Source organism: Salmo salar, chromosome ssa02 (genome assembly GCF_905237065.1).
Source record: "Salmo salar chromosome ssa02, Ssal_v3.1, whole genome shotgun sequence".
In the NCBI taxonomy this organism is placed as follows: domain Eukaryota; kingdom Metazoa; phylum Chordata; class Actinopteri; order Salmoniformes; family Salmonidae; genus Salmo; species Salmo salar.
This window is the reverse complement of record NC_059443.1, coordinates 87906675-87929965: the sequence shown is the minus strand read 5'-3', so window position 1 is coordinate 87929965 and position 23291 is coordinate 87906675. Positions and strand designations below refer to the sequence as shown.

Here is a 23291-nt window from a genome sequence, read left to right as displayed (position 1 = left end):
TCAACAAAATGACTGACCAATCAACAGACTATTGGTCCATCTTAGTATGAAAGGAAAAAAAAGTATCAATCCCACTTTTCCAGCCTGCTGAAGGTGTGGTGGAGTGGTAAACACCACTCCCGGCTCTACCAGGGGCTTGAGGTGGTCTCCCACAGCTCTGATTATGTCATGTTCTGTGGCCTTGCTGTTCCATTTCTTGACTGCAACACAGAAACACATTGTCATATTATATAAAACACTTAGGCCGGTTTCACAGACAAATCTTAAGCTTATTCCCAGAGTAAAATGCTTGTTTGAGCTGTCTTATCTTAAAATAGTGGTAGATTTAGCCTGTTCTGGACCAATCAAAGCCGATTGCAAGAGGGAGGATTAGAGCTACTCTAGGACTAAATTGAAGCTTAAATTAATCTTTCAAAGAGGCAGGTTTAACTTCTGCTTCATACTGTTTGTGAGGAAGCATGGACTATTTATAATGTCTAAATGAAGACCAACATGCACTACAGAGGCCAGCCAGGCCAGTACTTGAGGATAGGAGTTAAATCCTTGAGGTTTTTGGCATCTGGAATCTTTCATTGTGGGACTTGGTGATTTGTGTCGGTGCCAGTGAAGCAACTGTGTGTTTAATAGTTCACAAAGTCTGCAGGAGGAGTCTTTACATCTAGTTTCCTGATGCTGCTGGTCAAGCCAACTATAAAGTCTGCAGGAGGAGTCTTTACATCTAGTTTCCTGATGCTGCTGGCCAAGCCAACTATAAAGTCTGCAGGAGGAGTCTTTACATCTAGTTTCCTGATGCTGCTGGTCAAGCCAACTATAAAGTCTGCAGGAGAAGTCTTTACATCTAGTTTCCTGATGCTGCTGGCCAAGCCAACTATAAAGTGCAATTCTATGAATATGGGCAGTTCCCAGGAGTGATTGGCTGGTTAGATGGCTGTCATGTTCCCATCAAGTGTCCATCAACTCCTGATAATAAGGAGTACCGTAACCATAACAACTGGTTTACCATCAACTCCTGATGCTGAGGAGTACCATAACCATAACAACTGGTTACCATCAACTCCTGATGCTGAGGAGTACCATAACCATAACAACTGGTTTACCATCAATGTTCAGGGTGGATGCACTCCTCATTTAGAGTTTTCAAACATTGTTGCCCGTTGGAAAGGTGCAACTCACGATTGAAGGATTTCCCTCAACTCTTCATTGTACTCAGTTTCAGAGATGGTCATTTCGATTAAGACATTCATGAGCGAGCTAAGACTGACAGTCAATATAACTATATAGCACTTTTGAAATGTACAGCGACAGAATTCAGAACATGGGCCGTTCTTACAATGTCCTCCCTGTACACCAAGTCAGAACCGTAGGATAAATAAAGGGGGCATATAAGCACTGTTACTACATAGTAACTACATAGTAATATGTTCTAATAGTTACTACATAGTAATATGGTCTACTAATAGTTACTACATAGTAATATGGTCAGAGTATATTAGGGTGAGAAACATGGTCTACTTATAGTTACTACATAGTAATATGGTCTACTAATAGTTACTACATAGTAACATGGTCTACTAATAGTTACTACATAGTAATATGTTCTACTAATAGTTTCTACATAGTAACATGGTCTACTAATAGTTACTACATAATAATATGGTCTACTAATAGTTACTACATAATAATCTGGTCAGAGTAACTTTTTATTCACTCCAGACATATATCCCACAACAGCTGAGCAGCAAAGATACAACAGAGCTCATATCCACACGAGAGGGATGGTCCAGCGTGTGTTTGGAGTATGGAAAAATCGATTCCAGTGTTTTCGCAATACACTTTGTTTCAAGCCAAGAAGATGCTGCAAGGTGATCATTGCTACAGCTGTGCTGCACAACTACCTGAAGCAGCATGACTGTCCTGATCCTCCCATGAGAGATCAGCATCAAGCAGATGTGTCCATGACTGAAAGAGATGTACCCATGACTGAAAGAGATGTACCCATGACTGAAACAGATGTGTCCGTGGCTGAAGCAGATGTGTCCGTGACTGAGGCAGATGTGTCCATGACTGAAACAGATGTACCCATGGCTGAGGTAGTTGTGTCCGTGACTGAGGCAGATGTGTCTGTGACTGAGGTAGATGTGTCCGTGGCTGAAGCAGATGTGTCCGTGGCTGAAGCAGATGTGTCCGTGACTGAGGCAGATGTACCCATGGCTGAGGTAGTTGTGTCCGTGACTGAGGCAGATGTGTCCGTGACTGAGGCAGATGTGTCCGTGACTGAGGCAGATGTGTCCGTGACTGAGGCAGATGTGTCCGTGACTGAGGCAGATGTGTCTGTGACTGAGGCAGATGTGTCCGTGACTGAGGCAGATGTGTCTGTGACTGAGGTAGATGTGTCCGTGGCTGAAGCAGATGTGTCCGTGGCTGAGGCAGATGTGTCCGTGGCTGAGGCAGATGTGTCCGTGACTGAGGCAGATGTGTCCATGACTGAAACAGATGTACCCATGGCTGAGGTAGTTGTGTCCGTGACTGAGGCAGATGTGTCTGTGGCTGAGGCAGATGTGTCCGTGGCTGAGGCAGATGTGTCTGTGACTGAGGCAGATGTGTCCGTGGCTGAGGCAGATGTGTCCGTGACTGAGGCAGATGTGTCCATGACTGAGGCAGATGTGTCCATGCCTGAGGCAGATATGTCCATGCCTGAGGCAGATGTATCCATGCCTGAGGCAGATGTGTCCATATGTCCATGCCTGAGGCAGATGTGTCCGTGGCTGAGGCAGATGTGTCCATGCCTGAGGCAGATGTGTCCGTGCCTGAGGCAGATGTGTCCGTGGCTGAGGCCGATGTGTCCATGACTGAAACAGATGTACCCATGACTGAGGCAGATGTACCCATGACTGAGGCAGATGTGTCCATGGCTGAAACAGATGTGTCCGTGACTGAGGCAGATGTGTCCATGGCTGAGGAATGACCAAGGAGGACTTGCACACGGAGTTGCTTCACATTGCAGCACTTCAACTAGATGAGATGCATTTAAATATGGAATGTATTCATTATGGATTATTTTTGCTTTGATAATGTTTGTTCTGTACAAAATTCAAATAGTGTGAAGCAAAATTAAATGAGTGACTAAACCAAGGCTGGTTTAAAATGTAGTTTGTGGTGATTAAAATACTCTCATGAATATCCAAATGCCAAAACATGTATTGTTTTACATATCATATTGTTCACCATGGCTGGTCATCACTTTTGTCTCATTACTGTCTCTTTTTAGGATCATACCTCTCTCTTCCAACTTCATATCCAATTCAACCTGGACAATTCTCATCTCATGTTCTTCCTTCAGATATTTCATTTTATGCTCATGAAATTCTCTGGTTAACGTTTCATGCATGGTCATCTTCTTTGTTCTCTGCTGAAAGGTGGTGGCAGAATCTTCTCTCAGGGATGTTATAGCAGATGTGGAGGGAACACAATCACTGTGTACTGGCTCTTCCAACCTGTTCACATTACACCCTCACTGTGTACTGGCTCTTCCAACCTGTTCACATTCCACCCTCACTGTGTACTGGCTCTTCCAACCTGTTCACATTCCACCCTCACTGTGTACTGGCTCTTCCAACCTGTTCACATTCCAACCTCACTGTGTACTGGCTCTTCCAACCTGTTCACATCACACACTCACTGTGTACTGGCTCTTCCAACCTGTTCACATTCCACAAGTTGTTGTTTCTTCTTGTAATCCTGATAATAATGCAGATATCTCACCTCTAGTTGTTGTTTCTTCATGTAATCCTGATAATAATGCAGATATCTCACCTCTAGTTGTTGTTTCTTCTTGTAATCCTGATAATAATGCAGATATCTCACCTCTAGTTGTTGTTTCTTCATGTAATCCTGATAATAATGCAGATATCTCACCTGAAGTTGTTGTTACTTCTTGTAATCCTGATAATAATGCAGATATCTCACCTCTAGTTGTTGTTTCTTCTTGTAATCCTGATAATAATGCAGATATCTCACCTCTAGTTGTTGTTTCTTCTTGTAATCCTGATAATAATGCAGATATCTCACCTCTAGTTGTTGTTTCTTCTTGTAATCCTGATAATAATGCAGATATCTCACCTCTAGTTGTTGTTTCTTGTAATCCTGATAATAATGCAGATATCTCACCTCTAGTTGTTGTTTCTTCTTGTAATCCTGATAATAATGCAGATATCTCACCTGAAGTTGTTGTTTCTTCTTGTGGTCACATTTCCATTGAATTCACTGCAAATTGCAGCCCAACCCGCTTGTTCTACTGCTCAGTAGCAGCAGTGTGGTTTTACCTTCAATAACTGGATGGTTTGACATTTGTTTTGGAGTGTTTTTTCATGCACACTAAAGTGTTTTTGAACAAATTATTTTTGCCTCTGCCATTGTTTCGTCTCCAGATTCACACCAGTATTGGTGTTTTCTATTCTGGGTTTTAATGAGCACCACTAGACCAACAGCATGTGTTCATACTGAACCTAATCAGGATTAACCCAGGTGTTCATACTGAACCTAATCAGGATTAACCCAGGTGTTCATACTGAACCTAATCAGGATTAACCCAGGTGTTCATACTGAACCTAATTAGGATTAACCCAGGTGTTCTCATTTAGGCTTACTTACCTGACTCCAGGCCTCCAGTCTCTGACTAACTAAGCCAAATTTAAGCCACGTTCAGGAAAGCTACTTAAATGTCCTAGTTTAATTAGTCCTTCCTTAATCTAAACCCTGCAGAGTCTGAATGAAACCTAATGTCCAGTGGGATTGATCTGTTTGATCCAATTGTTTGTTTCAGTTTACAGTTGTTGAATCCTTTGACGTATTGTTGATTTCAAAACTTTTCAGTTTCAAACAATGAACTGGGTTGGTTGAAAAGTGATACTGTTTTGACATAGTGGAAGATATACTGAATTGATACTGTTTTTCATTCTAAGATGGACAAAAATATGTGCTCATTTGTTATGCAAGAGGGCGGCAGGTAGCCTAGTGGTTATTAACCCACTGTTCCCTGGTAGACCGTCATTGTAAATAAGAATTTGTTCTTAACTGACTTCCTAGTTAAATAAAGGTTAAATAAAATTAAAATTAAGTCTGTTGACTGTCAGTCATTGGGTTCCTTTCTTTTGCAATATGTTCAAATCAAATCAAGCTTTATTTATACAGCACTTTTCAGACATGGATGCAACACAATGGCTTCACAGGAATAAACAATTAAAATTAACATTGATCCATTGATTAAAATATTAACAATTGGATGCAATATTCAACCATAACGAGATGGACAAGCCAGCACAGGGGTAACACATTGACTAATGAGGTGACACCAATCAGTGCGTCCAACTTGCTAACGAGCTATACGTGCTAACGAGCTAGACGTGCTAAAGTCCAACCTCAAAACATAAATGGAAAAACCAAAGCCTGTAACACCTTCCCCCTTTAAGACAACAAATATATCCTATATTTTCGTTGGACAAGTTTGCTCACCACCAACAGAAAACAACTTCCATTTCACATTATAACCAACTACAATGCTTCACCTTCACCATGGTGTCTACTGGCTGTCAACAATTAAAAACAAGAAAAAACACGTACTTCTAAATAATAATAATATACAATAGTATTTTTTCACCTTTTTCTTGCTATAGAATCCCCAACCTTGGTTCACTTACTATAGAATCCTAAAACTCACTAGCTTCTAGAACTCTCGTCTTCCTAAATCTCACTAGCTTCTAGAACTCTCGTCCCCTTGGAACGAGCCCAAACTAAATTCATCTCCAATACAGAAAAACGTGCAGTCAAAATAAATTGTGATCCATGGCAACGCACTGGCTAAAAGCAAAACACAAATCTTTTTGACTGCCCACCCTTGAGCCAATCAGCAACCAAGTTGTCCTTACCACGGACATGTCTGATTTCAAGAGGAAACTCCTGCAATATCCGTAGTAACTTTACACCTCACTGCAGAGCTTCTCTCTCTTTTCAGGGTTCACTAGACAGGCATGTTGTTGGATCGGGACCAGTCCCCAATGTCATGCTCTAGTACATTTGGGTTGGCACATCTGAGAATGAACCCTGATATTATAAAAGCAGGGCAACAATGTCAATATAATTGTACCAAAAATTGTCAGTTGGTTACATAAATAATTATGATTACTAAATGTTACATAGTCTTATTTTCAAAGTCTTTTCAAATACATTTTGCTGGGTGGGATAGCCCAACGTCAAAACACAGTTTGAATAACCAATAACCAAAACACAATCAAAAACCAATATGCAGAAACAGTTTGGGATAAATTGAAAACGTAAACATAAAATGTGCTATATACACAAACATCTGCCACAATAATCATATATATTTTTTTAAACAAGCACCTTATAAAACTGCACAAGCAGCAATAAATCACTGATATCCATTAGGGGTTAAATCAGGTTGTACGTGCTGTTGAAACTAACACAACTAAAAAAACACATGGAAATGGGAGATATATTTTACCTCACTGATTAGAGGACAACCTGCAGAAGACAGTCAGCTACATTTTGGAGTGATGCATTTAAATTTAGGGGTCGCTAAACAAAGGAGCACAACACTTATTTATCATAACTCATCGATATCATGTTGAAATCAACTGTGAGAGAGGAGGGAGATGAGGTTGCACGTCCTGTTAAAACTAACAGCTCAAAAACCACACGGAATCTGGGAATAATTTGTACATCACTGGTTAGAGGACAATTTGTAGAAAACAGATCGCTACATTTTGAAGTGTTGCATTTTGATTCCAGTGGGTCACCAACGTGGTAAGTGTAACAACTCTTTTTTTGTTCATCACTTTTTGTTAAATCACATAAACAGTAACTCTCTCAATTCAGAACCTGGATTTTCCCCCTGAGGCTAATATCCATATCATGTTGAAATCAATAGAACAGGGGACAAACATTTAGGGTTCTACATTGTGACATCATTAAAATTCTCCTTCTACAATGTTAAAACATTCTACATTGTGACATTAATTCATTGATATCATGAAACAACTCCTTCATGTATGTATTTTCTGATATTTGATCAGAAGTCTTTTATCAGATTATCTCTGGTCACAGCTATAAGATTTCTCTCCTGTGTGTGTTCTCTTGTGTACTGTCAGACCGCTAGATGAAACAAAACTCTTCCCACATTGATTACAGCTATAAGATTTCTCTCCTGTGTGTGTTCGTCGGTGTATAGTCAGATAGCAAGATGTAGTAAAACTCTTCCCACATTGATTACAGCTATAAGGTTTCTCTCCTGTGTGTGTTCTCTGGTGCATTGTCAGATAGCTAGATTGACTAAAACTCTTCCCACATTGACCACAGATATAAGGTTTCTCTCCTGTGTGTATTCTCTGGTGTGAAGTCAGAGAGCCAGATGTAGTAAAACTCTTCCCACATTGATTACAGCTATAAGATTTCTCTCCTGTGTGTGTTCGTCGGTGTATAGTCAGATAGCAAGATGTAGTAAAACTTTTGCCACATTGATCACAGCTAGAAGGTTTCTCTCCTGTGTGTCTTCTCTGGTGCACTGTCAGCACTCCAGATCGACCAAAACTCTTCCCACATTGATCACAGCTATAAGATTGATCTCCTATGTGTATTCTCTTGTGTTGAGTCAGATGGCAAGATCGACCAAAACTCTTCCCACATTGACCACAGCTATAAGGTTTCTCTCCTGTGTGTGTTCTCTGGTGTAGAGTCAGAGTGCTAGATGCAGCAAAATTCTTCCCACATTGACCACAGCTATAAGATTTTTCTCCTGTGTGTGTCTTCTCTGGTGCACTGTCAGCACTCCAGATCGACCAAAACTATTCCCACATTGATCACAGCTATAAGATTTCTCTCCTGTGTGTGTTCTCTGGTGTAGTGTCAGAGTTCTAGATGCAGCAAAATTCTTCCCACATTGACCACAGCTATAAGGTTTTTCTCCTGTGTGTATTCTCTGGTGCACTGTCAGCTCTCCAGATCGACCAAAACTCTTCCTACATTGATCACAGCTATACGATTTCTCTCCTGTGTGTATTCTCTGGTGAACTGTCAGCTCTCCAGATCGACCAAAACTCTTCCCACATTGATCACAGCTATAAGGTTTCTCTCCTGTGTTTATACTCTGGTGTTGAGTCAGATGGCAAGATTGACCAAAACTCTTCCCACATTGACCACAGCTATAAGATTTCTCTCCTGTGTGTGTTCTCTGGTGTGATACCAGATGGCGAGATTGACCAAAACTCTTCCCACATTGACCACAGCTATAAGGTTTATCTGCTATGTGTATTCTCTTGTGTTGAGTCAGATGGCAAGATCGACCAAAACTCTTCCCAAATTGACCACAGCTAAAAGGTTTCTCTCCTGTGTGTGTTCTCTGGTGTGGAGTCAGAGTGCTAGATGCAGCAAACCTCTTCCCACATTGACCACAGCTATAAGATTTATCTCCTGTGTGTATTCTCTTGTGTAGAGTCAGAGCGCTAGATGTAGCAAAACTCGTCCCACATTGACCACAGCTATAAGATTTCTCTCCTGTGTGTGTTCTCTGGTGTGATACCAGATGGCCAGATGTAGTAAAACTCTTCCCACATTGATCACAGCTATAAGATTTCTCTCCTGTGTGTGTTCTCTGATGAATTGTAATGCCTGATGAGGAAGTAAATCTCTTCCCACAGTCAGAGCAACAGTGAGTTCTCTTCCCTGTGGATCTCTGCAGGTGTTTCTTGAGGTGTTCTGATGCGGAGAGACTCTTCTCTGCCTCTTCAGCATCATGAGGTTGTTGAGGCTCCCCAGAGGATCCACGATAGTTAAGTTTCTCTCCTGTGTGAACAACAAAGTCAGACAGATGATTAAAGGCCCACAACAGCAGAACTCCACTGTAAAAGGTGATGCCAACAGCAGCGCCATGATGTTGGACAACAATTGACGTCTGTAAGAATAGTCATATTTTGTCTTGTTTTCACATTAGTAGTGACATCGATGATTGTAGGCTAGAAATAAGTTATTCATGTTGTTGAAACTCTAAGCACTGTGCCAGACGACTTTTGGTCTCACATATAGGGCCCTTTCTGACAATTTGGTTGTAGAAACTCCTCCCCACTAATGAGGAAACCGATAGTTATGGATGTAGTATATCTGCTAATGAGGAAACCACTAGTTATGGATGTAGTATATCTGGTAATGAGGAAACCGATAGTTATGGATGTACTATATCTGCGTGGAGCAAAAATGGTGAGCAAAGATTTTAGATTCTCACAATGTATTCTGAATGTGAATGGGGAAACTCAGGGGAGTAAACTCCATTTCCAGGAAGCGTATGAGTACATTTCACACTACTTTGGATTATAATTTTAAGGCTCGTTTGAATTTCCTGTTTAATATAATGTTTGCTACAGTATTATGAATTATGTGTCATTATTGAAGAACCGCGTTAACCTCTATGGGCTAGGTGGGACGCTAGCGTGCCACCCGTGGTGCACTCCATCAACAGCAGGTGCATTTCAAGAGCGGCAAATTTGAATCCAAATAAATGTCAAAATTCAAATTTTTCAAACATACAACTATTTTACACCCTTTGAAAGATAAACATCTCCTTAATCTAACCACGTTTTACGATTTCAAAAAGGTTTTACGGCGAAAGCATAAATTTAGAGTATGTTAGGACAGTACATTTACAAGAGTTGTGTGTAATGTTTTGTCAAGTCAAAGACAGGGTCACCAAAACCATAAAACCAGCTAAAATGATGCACTAACCTTTTACAATCTCAATCAGATGACACTCCTAGGACATTATGTTAGACAATGCATGCATTTTTAGTTCTATCAAGTTCATATTTATATCCAAAAACAGCGTTTTACTATGGCATTGATGTTGAGGAAATCGTTTCCCTCCAATAACCGGCAGTCAAGTCAGCGTCACAAATTAAATAATTAAAATTAGAAAACATTGGTAAAATATTATATTGTCATTTAAAGAATTATAGATTTACATCTCTTGAACCCAATCAACTTGCCAGATTTAAAAATAACCTTACTGGGAAATCACACTTTGCGATAATCTGAGCACTGCGCCCAGAAAAATACGCGTTGCGATACAGACTAGACGTCATGTTGGGGAGATCTAAAATCGAAAATACTATGTAAATAATCCATTACCTTTGATTCTCTTCATCAGATGTCACTTCCAGGTATCACAGGTCCATAACGAATGTAGTTTTGTTCAAAAAAGCTAATCATTTATGTCCAAAAATCTCCGTCTTGTTAGCACATGATCTAAGCCAGCCGGACTTCTCGTCATGAACGAGGGGAAAAAATATATTTACGTTCGTTCAAACATGTCAAACGTTGTATAGCATAAATCATTAGGGCCTTTTTAACCAGAACATGAATAATATTCAAGGTGGACGAATGCATACTCTTTTATAACGTATTGGAACGAGGGTACCCAACATGAACTCGCGCGCCAGGTGTCTAATGGGACATCATCGTTCCATGGCTCTTGTTCGGTCAGATCTCCCTCCAGAAGACTCAAAACACTTTGTAAAGGCTGGTGACATCTAGTGGAAGCAATAGGAAGTGCCAAAATATTCCTCAGCCCCTGTGTTTTTCAATGGGATAGGTTTAAAGTCAATACAACACATCAGGTATCCACTTCCTGTCAGAAAATGTCTCAGGGTTTTGCCTGCCAAATGAGTTCTGTTATACTCACAGACACCATTCAAACAGTTTTAGAAACTTTAGAGTGTTTTCTATCCATATATAATAAGTATATGCATATTCTAGTTACTGGGTAGGATTAGTAACCAGATTAAATCGGGTACATTTTTTTTATCCAGACGTGCAAATGCTGCCCCCTAGCCCTAACAGGTTAATGACAATATCCATTTGTTGTCAATAAAGTTAAGATTCTATTTTTTAAATTTTTATTTCACCTTTATTTAACCAGGTAGGCCAGTTGAGAACAAGTTCTCATTTACAACTGCGACCTGGCCAAGATAAAGCAAAGCAGTGCGACAAAAACAACAGAGTTACACGTGGGATAAACAAACGTACAGTCAATAACACAATAGAATAATCTATATACGGTGTGTGCAAATGGAGTACGGAGGTAAGGCAATAAATAGGCCATAGTAGCAGAGTAATTACAATTTAACAAATTAACACTGGAGTGATAGATGTGCAGATGATGATGTGCAAGTAGAAATACTGGTGTGCAAAAGAGCAAAAAAAGTAAATAAAAACATGGGGATGAGGTAGGCAGTTGGATGGGCTATTTATAGATGGGCTGTGTGCAGCTGCAGCGATCGGTAAGCTGCTCAGATAGCTGATGCTTAAAGTTAATGAGGGAGATATAAGTCTCCAACTTCAGAAATTTTTGCAATTCGTTCCAGTGATTGGCAGCAGAGAACTGGAAGGAAATGCGGCCAAAGTAGGTGTTGGCTTTGGGGACGACCAGTGAGATATACCTTCTGGAGCGCGTGCTATGGGTGGGTGTTGCTATGGTGACCAGTGAGCTGAGTTAAGGCGGCCTAGCAAAGACTTATAGATGACCTGGAGCCAGTGGGTTTGGCAACGAATATGTAGCGAGGGCCAGCCGACGAGAGCATACAGGTCCCAGTGGTGGGTGGTATATGGGGCTTTGGTGACAAAACGGATGGCACTGTGGTAGACTGCATCCAGTTTGCTGAGTAGAGTGTTGGAGGCTATTTTGAAAATGACATCGCCAAAGTCAAGGATCGGTAAGATACCCTCGTAAAACTGACTATGTTTGGCAGCGTGAGTGAAAGAGGCTTTGTTGCGAAATAGGAAGCCGATACTAGATTTAATTTTGGATTGGAAATGCTTAATATTAGCCTGGAAGGAGAGTTTACAGTCTAGCCAGACACCTAGGTATTTATAGTTGTCCACATATTCTAAGTCAGAAACGTCCAGAGTTGTGATGCTGGACGGGCGGGTGCGGGGCAGCGATCGGTTGACGAGCATACATTTAGTTCTACTAGCGTTTAAGAGCAGTTGGAGGCCATAAAAGGAGTGTTGTATGACATTGAAGCTCGTTTGGAGGTTTGCAAACACAGTGTCCAAAGAAGGGCCAGTTGTAAACAGAATGGTGTCTTCTGCGTAGAGGTGGATCAAAGAATCACCCGCAGCAAGAGCAACATCATTGGTATATACAGAGAAAAGAGTCGGTCCGAGAATTGAACCCTGTGGTACTCCCATAGAGACTGCCAGAGGTCCGGACAACAGGCCCTCCGATTTGACACTCTGAACTCTGTCTGAGAAGTAGTTGGTGAATCAGGCGAGTCAGTCATTTGAGAAACCAAGGCTATTGAGTCTGCCGATAAGAATACGGTGATTGACAGAGTCGAAAGCCTTGGCCAGGTTGATGAAGACGGCTGCACAGTACTGTCTTTTATCGATGGCGGTTATGATATCGTTTAGTACCTTGAGCGTGGCTGAGGTGCACCCGTGACCAGCTCGGAAACTGGATTGCACAGCGGAGAAGGTACGGTCGGATTCGAAATGGTCAGTGACCTGTTTGTTAACTTGACTTTCGAAGACTTTAGAAAGACAGGGCAGGATGGATATAGGTCAGTAAGAGTTTGGGTCTAGAGTGTCACCCCCTTTGAAGAAGGGGATGACCACGGAAGCATTCCAATCTTTAGGAATCTCGGACGATACGAAAGAGAGGTTGAACAGACTAGTAATAGGGGTTGCCACAATGGCGGCGGATAATTTTAGAAAGAGAGGGTCCAGATTGTCAAGCCCAGCTGATTTGTACGGGTCCAGGTTTTGCAACTCTTTCAGAACATCAGCTATCTGAATTTGGGTGAAGGAGAAGCTGGGGAGGCTTGGGGAAGTAGCTGCGGGGGGTGGGGAGCTGTTAGTGCAGTACGCCACAGGATGTTTTTGTGCTGGTCGAGGGCAGTCAGGTCTGGAGTGAACCAAGGGCTATATCTGTTCTTAGTTCTACATTTTTTGAAAGGGGCATGCTTATTTAAGGTGGTGAGGAAATTATAATTAAAGAAAAATCAGGCATCCTCTACTGACGGGATGAGGTCAATATTCTTCCAGGAGACCATGGCCAGGTTGATTAGAAAGGCCTGCTTGCAGAAGTGTTTTAGGGAGCGTTTGACAGTGATGAGAGGTGGTCGTTTGACCGCGGACCCATAACGGATGCAGGCAATGAGGCAGTGATCACTGAGATCCTGACTGAAAACAGCAGAGGTGTATTTGGAGGGCAAGTTGGTCAGGATAATATCTATGAGGGTGCCCATGTTTACGGATTTAGGGTTGTACCTGGTAGGTTCTTTGATAATCTGTGTGAGATTGAGGGCATCTAGCTTGGATTGTAGGATGGCCGGGGTGTTAAGGATATCCCAGTTTAGGTCACCTAACAGAACGAACTCTGAAGATCGATGGGGGGCAATCAATTCACATATGGTGTACAGGGTACAGCTGGGAGCTGAGGGGGGGTCTGTAACAGGCGGCAACAGTGAGACTAATTTCTGGAGAGATACATTTTTTTAATTAGAAGCTCGAACTGTTTGGGCATAAACCTGGAAAGTATGATAGAACTCTGCAGGCCATCTCTGCAGTAGATTGCAACTCCTCCCCCTTTGGCAGTTCTATCTCTACGGAAAATGTTGTAGCTGGGGATGGAAATTTCAGAATTTTTGGTGGCCTTCCAAAGCCAGGATTCAGACACGGCAAGGACATCAAGGTTGGCGGAGTGTGCTAAAGCAGTGAGTAAAACAAACTTAGGGAGGAGGCTTCTGATGTTAACATGCATGAAACCAAGGCTTTTACGGTTACAGAAGTCAACAAATGAGAGTGCCTGGGGACACACACGGCCTGGGTTAACCTCTACATCACCCGAGGAACAGAGGAGTAGGATGAGGGTACGGCTAAAGGCTATCTGAACTGGTCGTCTAATGCGTTGGGAACAGAGAATAAAAGGAGCAGAATTCTGGGCGTGGTAGGATAGATTCAAGGCATAATGTACAGACAGGGGTATGGTAGGGTGTGGGTACAGTGGAGGTAAACCTAGGCATTGAGTGATGATAAGAGAGGTTGCATCTCTGGAGGCACCAGTTATGCTAGGTGAGGTCACCGCATGTGTGGGAGGTGGGACAAAAGAGTTCTCTGAGGCATGTTGAGTGGGACTAGGGGCTCCGCAGTAAAATAAAACAATGATAACTACCCTAAACAACAGTATACAAGGCATATTGACATTAGAGAGACAAAGCGAGGCATAAAGCAATCACAGGTGTTGATTCGGAGAGCTAGCTAAGACAAGGGGTAAGACAACAGTTAATCAGCTAAGACAACAACAACAGGTAAAATGGCGATGAATGGGCAGAGAGGGTCAGTTAACTAAACACAGGGCCTGAGTTCGAGGCTGGGGCCGACAGATAAACAAAACGGAGTTCTATGATTAATGATCAGTCCAGCAGGCATCAGCTATGGAGCCAAGTGATCATAGGGTCCAGTGAACAGCAATTTATGAACCAGGGAAGCCGTTAGGTAGTCGTTACTATGCTAGCCGGGAGACGCGCCTGGCTTGAGGCTAACTGGTGCTAGCTTCGGGACAAGGGCGTCACCGATGTCTGGCAAAGGCCGGTTGAGGGCACATCTGACGGAATTGCGTCGGCAGACCAGTCGTGATGGATCGGCGGGGCTCCGTTTCGACAAAGGGTCCAGGCCAATTGGCAAAAGAGGTATTGTAGCTGGAGTAATTTTGTTTGCTAGCCGGGAGATGCACCTGGCTCGAGGCTAACTGGTGCTAGCTTCGGGACAAGGGCATTAGCCACTATAGCCACTCCGGTGCAAAGGTCCAGAGCTTACGGCAGGAATCCGGTGATGTAGTGGCTTCTAGTTGTGTTAGAGAAGAGTCCAGGAGGTATCAGCTGTTTAGCCGAGTGATCATAGAGTCCAATGAGCAGGCCGGGAGATGGGCTGGGCCACTCGGTAGCAGCTAGCTAGCTGCGATTATCCGGTGTAATGGTCCGCTAGCAGTGGCTAACAATGACTAAATAGCTAGTAGCTAATTAGCTGGTTAGCTTCTGATGGCTAGCTGCTGATGGAGGTTCTAGCTATAAGGTCTAAAAAAAATTGCAGATCCGTATCACATTGGGTGAGGCGGGCTGCCAGAAGGAATATTTAATTTAAAAATGGAAAAAGAGATTGAAATATATTGCAATATACAGTTGAAGTCGGAGGTTTTCATACACCTTAGCCAAATACATTTAAACTACATTTTTCACAATTCCTGACATTTAATCCTAGTAAATATTCCCTGTCTTAGCTCAGTTAGGGTCACCACTTTATTTTAAGAATGTGTAATGTCAGAATAATAGCAGAGAATGATTTATTTCAGCTTTTATTTCTTTCATCACATTCCCAGTGGGTCAGAAGTAGGAAATACACTCAATTAGTATTTGGTAGCATTGCCTTTAAATTGTTTAACTTGGGTCAAACGTTTTGGGTAGCCTTCCACAAGCTTCCCACAATAAGTTGGGTGAATTTTGGCCCATTCCTTCTGACAGAGCTGGTGTAACTGAGTCAGAATGTAGGCCTCCTTGCTCGCACACACTTTTTCAGTTCTGCCCACAAATTTTCTATAGGATTGAGGACTTTGTGATGGTCACTCCAATACCTTGACATTTTGCCTCAACTTTGGAAGTATGCTTGGGGTCATTGTCCATCTGGATGAATCATTTTCGACCAAGATTTAACTTCCTGACTGATGTCTTGAGATGTTGCTTCAATATATCCACATAATTTTCCTACCTCATGATGCCATCTATTTTGTGAAGTGCACCCGTCCCTCCTGCAGCAAAGCACCCCCACAACATGCTGCTGCCACCCCAGTGCTTCACGGTTGGCATGGTGTTCTTCGGCTTGCAAGCATCCCCCTTTTTCCTCCAAACATAACAATGGTCATTATGGACAAACAGTTCTATTTTTGTTTCATCAGACCAGAGGACATTTCTCCAAAAAGTACAATCTTTGTCCCCATGTGCAGTTGCAAACCGTAGTCTGGCTTTTTTATGGCGGTTTTGGAGCAGTGGCTTCTTCCTTGCTGAGCGGCCTTTCAGGTTATGTCGATATAGGACTCATTTTACTGTGGATATAGATTACTTTTGTACCCGTTTCCTCCAGCATCTTCACAAGGTCCTTTGCTGTTGTTCTGGGATTGATTTGCACTTTTCACACCAAAGTACGTTCATCTCTAGGAGACACAACGTGTCTCCATCCTGAGCGGTATGACGGCTGTGTGGTCCCATGGTGTTTATATTTGCGTACTATTGTTTGTACAGATGAACGTGGTACCTTCAGGCGTTTGGAAATTGCTCCCAAGGATGAACCAGACTTGTGGAGGTCTACAATTTGTTTCTGACGTCTTGGCTGATTTCTTTTGATTTTCCCATGATGTCAAGCAAAGAGGCACTGACTTTGAAGGTAGGCCTTCAAATACATCCACAGGTACACCTCCAATTGACTCAAATTATGTCAATCAGCCTATCAGAAGCTTCTAAAGCCATGACATAATTTTCTGGAATTTTTCAAGCTGTTTAAAGACAGTCAACTTAGTCTATGTAAACTAATGACCCACTGGAATTGTGATACAGCGAATTATAAGTGAAATAATCTCTGTAAACAATTGTTGGAAAAAGGACTTGTGTCATGCACAAAGTAGATGTCCTAACCGACTTGCCAAAACTATAGTTTATTAACCTCTCTAGGGTATCGTCCCACCTACTCAACAGCCAGTGGAATCCCGTGGCGCGATATTCAAATACCTTAGAAATGCTATTACTTCAATTTCTCAAACATATGACTATTTTACACCATTTTAAAGACAAGACTCTCGTTAATCTAACCACACTGTCCGATTTCAAAAAGGCTTTACAACGAAAGCAAAACATTAGATTATGTCAGCAGAGTACCCAGCCAGAAATAATCAGACACCCATTTTTCAAGCTAGCATATAATGTCACATAAACCCAAACCACAGCTAAATGCAGCACTAACCTTTGATGATCTTCATCAGATGACACTCCTAGGACATTATGTTATACAATACATGCATGTTTTGTTCAATCAAGTTCATATTTATATCAAAAACCAGCTTTTTACATTAGCATGTGACGTTCAGAACTAGCATACCCACCGCAAACTTCCGGTGAATTTACTAAATTACTCACGATAAACGTTCACAAAAAACATAATTATTTTAAGAATTATAGATACAGAACTCCTTTATGCAATCGCTATGTCCGATTTTAAAATAGCGTTTCGGCAAAAGCACATTTTGCAATATTCTGAGTAGATAGCTCGCCATCACGGGCTAGCTATTTTGACACCCACCAAGTTTGGCCCTCACCAAACTCAGATTTACTATATGAAAAATTGGATTACCTTTGCTGTTCTTCGTCAGAATGCACTCCCAGGACTTCTACTTCAATAACAAATGTCGGTTTGGTTCAAAATAATCCATAGTTATGTTCAAATATCCTCTGTTTTGTTCGTGCGTTCAAGACACTATCCGAAGGGTGACGCGCCCGACGTGTTTCGTGACAAAAAAAATCGAAATATTCCATTACCGTACTTCGAAGCATGTCAACCGCTGTTTAAAATAAATTTTTATGCGATTTTCCTCGTAAAAAAGCGATAATATTCCGACCGGGAAACCCTGTTTTCATTCAAAGACTAAAAAATAAAAATATGGTGTCGCCTCGTGCACGCGCCCCCAGTCTCATTGTTCTCTGATCAACCACTATCCAAATGCGCTACTGTTTTTCAGCAATGGCCTGCAAAGTCATCATTCAACGTTCTGCCGCCTTCTGAGAGCCTATGGGAGCCGTAGGAAGTGTCACGTTACAGCAGAGATCCTCAGTTTTCAATAAAGAGAGTGTAGAAGGCCAAGAAATGGTCAGAGAGGGCACTTCCTGTAAGGAATCTTCTCAGGTTTTTGCCTGCCATATGAGTTCTATTATACTCATAGACACCATTCAAACAGTTTTAGAAACTTTAGGGTGTTTTCTATCCAAATCAAACAATTATATGCATATTCTAGTTTCTGGGCAGTAGTAATAACCAGATTAAATCGGGTACGTTTTTTATCCGGCCGTGCAAATACTGCCCCCTACCCTAGAGAGGTTAACAAGAAATTTGTGGAGTGGTTAAAACGAGTTTGAATGACGCCAACATAAGAGTATGTAAATTTCCGACTTCAACCGTAAACAAAAAAAACATTTACAACAACAAACATGTCTTACTGCTACGCCATCTTGGATTACAAGATGACTCAGTTAAAAACCATTGGATTTGATTTAGTATTTCTGTGCCCACGAAAACTGTTTTTCCAGCGTAACATAAGGAGCCACTAAATTATACATAGTTGAGTGCATTTCAGAATACAAAAAAACTGTCCAACAGCAAGATCACGTATTTAACCTCTCTGGACAAAAAAATTCAAAATATTCCATTACTGTACTTCGAAGCATGTCAACCGCTGTTTAAAATCAATTTTTATGCCATTTTTCTCGTAAAAAAGTGATAATATTCCGACCGGGAATCTGCGTTTAGGTAAAAAGACGAAACAAAATAAAGCATGGGGTCGACTCATGCACGCGCCTAAGCCCATTGTCCTCTGATCAGCCACTTGCCAAAAGCGCAAATGTGTTTCAGCCTGGGGCTGCCTCGATATCATTCAGCTTTTTCCCAGGTTCTGAGAGCCTATGGGAGCCGTAGGAAGTGTCACGTTACAGCAAAGATCCTCAGTCTTCAATAAAAAGAGCCAAGATGAACAAGAACTTGTCAGACAGGCCACTTCCTGTTCAGAATCTTCTCAGGTTTTTGCCTGCCATATGAGTTCTGTTATACTCACAGACACCATTCAAACAGTTTTAGAAACTTTAGGGTGTTTTCTATCCAAAGCCAATAATTATATGCATATTCTAGTTTCTGGGCAGTAGTAATAACCAGATTAAATCGGGTACGTTTTTTATCCGGCTGTGTAAATACTGCCCCCTACCCCCAACAGGTTAATGTGAGTCTGGAAGGAGAGTTTACAGTCTAACCAGACACCTAGGTATTTGTAGTTGTCCACATATTCTATGTCAGAACCGTCCAGAGTAGTGATGCTGGACGGGCGGGCAGGTGTTGGCAGCGATCGGTTGAAGAGCATGCATTTAGTTTTACTTGCATTTAAGAGCAGTTGGAGGCCACGGAAGGATGGCATTGAAGCTCATCTGGAGGTTAGTTAACACAGTGTCCAACGAAGGGCCAGAGGTATACAGAATGGTGTCGTCTGCGTAGAGGTGGATCAAAGAATCACCAGCAGCGAGAGCGACATCATTGATATACAGAGAAGAGAGTCGGCCTGAGAATTGAACCCTGTGGCACCCCCATAGAGACTGCCAGAGGTCCGGACAACAGGCCCTCTGATTTGACATACTGAACTCTATCAGAGAAGTAGTTGGTGAACCAAGCGAGGCAATCATTTGAGAAACCAAGGCTGTTGAGTCTGCCAATAGAATGTTGTGAGTCGAACGCCTTAGCCAGGTCGATGAATACGGCTGCACAGTAATGTCTCTTATCGATGGAGTTTATGATATCGTTTAGGACCTTGAGCGGGGCTGAGGTGCACCCATGACCAGCTCTGAAACCAGATTGCATAGCGGAGAAGGTACGGTGAGATTCGAAATGGTCGGTAATCTGTTTATCTTGGCTTTCCTTGGACCTTAGAAAGGCAGGGTAGAATAAGATATAGGTCTGTAGCAATTTGGGTCTAGAGTGTCTCCCCCTTTGAAGAGGGGGATGACCACGGCAGCTTTCCAATCTATGGGAATCTCAGACGATACGAAAGAGAGGTTGAACAGGCTAGTAATAGGGGATGCAATAATTTCGGCAGATAATTTTAGAAAGAAAGAGGGTCCAGATTGTCTAGCCCGGCTGATTTGTGGGGGTCCAGATTTAGCAGCTCTTTCAGAACATCAGCTATCTGGATTTGGGTGAAGGAGAAGTGGGGGAGGTTTGGGCGAGTTGCTGTGGGGAGCACAGGGCTGTTCACCGAGGTAGGGGGAGCCAGGTGGAAAGCATGGCCAGCCGTAGAAAAATGCTTATTGAAATTCTCAATTATTGTGGATTTATCGGTAGTGACAGTGTTTCCTAGCCTCAGTGCAGTGGGCAGCTGGGAGGAGGTGCTCTTATTCTCCATGGACTTTACAGTGTCCCAGAACTTTTTTGAGTTTGTACTACAGGATGCAAATTTCTGTTTGAAAAAGCTAGCCTTAGCTTTCCTAACTGCCTGTGTATATTGGTTCCTAACTTCCCTAAAAAGTTGCATATCACGGGGGCTATTCGATGCTAATGCAGAACGCCACAGGATGTTTTTGTGCTGGTCAAGGGCAGTCAAGTCTGGGGTGAACCAAGGGCTATATCTGTTATTAGTTATACATTTTTTGAATGGGGCATGCTTATTTAAGATTGTGAGGAAAGCACTTACATCTAGATGTTCCGCTAGCGGAACGCCTCGCCAATATCCAATGATAGAGCGTGGCGCGAATTACAAACTCCTCAAAAATCCCCAAACTTCCATTTTTCAAACATATGACTATTTTACACCATTTTAAAGACAAGACTCACCTTTATCTAACCACATTGTCCGATTTCAAAAAGGCTTTACAATGAAAGCAAAACATTAGATTATGTCAGGAGAGTACCCAGCCAGAAATAATCAGACACCCATTTTTCAAGCTAGCATATAATGTCACAAAAACCAAAACCACAGCTAAATGCAGCACTAACCTTTGATGATCTTCATCAGATGACACTCCTAGGACATTATGTTATACAATACATGCATGTTTTGTTCAATCAAGTTCATATTTATATCAAAAACCAGCTTTTTACATTAGCATGTGACGTTCAGAACTAGCATACCCATCAAAAACTTCCGGTGAATTTACTAAATTACTCACGATAAACGTTCACAAAAAACATCACAATTATTTTAAGAATTATAGATACAGAACTCCTTTATGCAATCGCGGTGTCCCATTTTAAAATAGCTTTTCGGTGAAAGCACATTTTGCAATATTCTGAGTAGATAGCCCGGCCATCACAGGCTAGCTATTTTGACACCCACCAAGTTTGGCACTCACCAAACTCAGATTTACTATAAGAAAAATTGGATTACCTTTGCTGTTCTTCGTCAGAATGCACTCCCAGGGCTTCTACTTCAACACCCAATGTTGTTTTGGTTCCAAATAATCCATAGTTATATCCAAATAGCTGCGTTTGTTCTTGCGTTCAAGACACTATCCGAAGGGTGACGCGCCGGCGCGTATCGTGACAAAAAAATTCAAAATATTCCATTACCGTAATTCGAAGCATGTCAAACGCTGTTTAAAATCAATTTTTATGCGATTTTTCTCGTAAAATAGCGATAATATTCCGACCGGGAGACCTTGTTTTCGTTCAAACACTGAAAATGTAAAATGGACTCTTCACATGCACGCGCGCGCGCCCGTGTCATTGTAAATGCCCTACTGTTTTTCTCCCAAGGACTGCAGAGTCATCATTCCCTGTTCTGGCGCCTTCTGAGAGCCTATGGGAGCCTTAGAAAATGTCACGTTACAGCAGAGATCCTCTATTTTCCATAAAGAGGCTATAGAAGGACAAGAAATGGTCAGAGAGGGCACTTCCTGTATGGAATCTTCTCAGGTTTTGGCCTGCCATATGAGTTCTGTTATACTCACAGACACCATTCAAACAGTTTTAGAAACTTTAGGGTGTTTTCTATCCACATCTACTAATTAAATGCATATTCTAGTTTCTGGGCAGGAGTAATAACCAGATTAAATCAGGTATGTTTTTTATCCGGCTGTGAAAATACTGCCCCCTATCCTAAACAGGTTAAAGAATAACCAGGCATCTTCTACTGATGGAATGAGTTCAATATCCTTCCAGGATACCCGGGCGAGGTCGATTAGAAAGGCCTGCTCGCTGAAGTGTTTTAGGGAGCGTTGAGGGGTGGTCGTTTGACCGCGGACCCATTACGGAAACAGGCAATGAGACAGTGATCACTGAGGTCCTGGTTGAAGACAGCAGAGGTGTATTTAGAGGGCAAGTTGATCAGGATGATATCTATGAGGGTGCCCGTGGTTACGGATTTGGGGTTGTACCTGGTAGGTTCATTAATAATTTGTGTGAGATTGAGGGCATCTAGCTTAGATTGTAGGATGGCTGGGGTGTTAAGCATATCCCAGTTTAGGTCACCTAACAACACAAGCTCTGAAGATAGATGACCGCAATTAAACCAGGTGAGGTCACCGCATGTGTGGGAGGTGGGACAAGAGGGTTAGCTGAGGCATATTGAGCAGGGCTGGAAGCTCTACAGTGAAATAAGACAATAATCACTAACCAAAACAGCAATGGACAAGGCATATTGACATTAGGGAGAGGCATGCGTAGCTGAGTGATCATTGGGTCCAGTGAGTAGCTGGGCGGGCTGGAGACACGTCGATTCAGACAGCTAGCGGGCCGGTGCTAGCAGAAGGGCCTTAGAGGGACTATGCGACGGAAGAAGTCTGTTGTAGCTCCCTCGTGCGGTTACTTCAGCAGGGCTCCATGTAGTAAAAGAGTTGGCAGGTAGCCTAGTGGTCAGAGCGTTGGACTTGTAACCGAAAGGTTGCAAGATCGAATCCCCGAGCTGACAAAGTAAACATCTGTCGTTCTGCCCCTGAACAAGGCAGTTAACCCACTGTTCCTAGGCCGTCATTGAAAATAAGAATATGTTCTTAACTGACTTGTCTAGTTAAATAAAGGTTAAAAAAAATATATAATAATAAGAATAATTGGCAAAATAGGTATAGTAGCGCAAGAAATTGGCTGATGGACCTCTTCAGCTAACAGTCCGGTATGCTCTAGACAGCTAGCGGGCCACAGTTAGCAGGCTAGCAGATGAGCATTCAGGGGACGTCGCGACGGAGGTGCCTGTTGAAAAAAACCCTCGGGTGGATTACGTCGGTAGTCCAGTTGTGATGGTGGGGCTCCATATCGGCAGTAAAAGGGTCCAAGCCAATTGGAAAAATAGGTATTGTAGCCCAAAGAGTGGCTGATGGACCTCTTCAGCTAGCCAGGAGATGGGCCTAGCATAGGCTAGCTCCAGGCTAATTGGCGCTTGCTTCGGGACAGAAACATTAGCCAGGAGTAGCCACTTGGATAGAAGCTAGCTGGCTGCGATG

At 42.4% G+C, this 23291-nt stretch overlaps 2 protein-coding genes across 2 annotated transcripts in view; one reads left to right on the top strand and one right to left on the bottom strand.

The window, feature by feature from the left end:
* Nucleotides 1-23291, top strand: part of LOC106606985 (zinc finger protein 850-like) — an 898172-nt gene that overhangs the window by 352265 nt on the left and 522616 nt on the right. The gene's annotated exons all lie outside the window — the stretch shown is intronic.
* On the bottom strand, nucleotides 7140-8728 carry LOC106598042 (zinc finger protein 180-like; the record flags this gene model as incomplete). The annotated part of the gene is made up of 2 exons (XM_045711905.1): nucleotides 7140-7821; nucleotides 8496-8728. Coding segments are annotated over 2 exons (915 nt in total), but the record flags the coding sequence as incomplete, so codon positions are not given.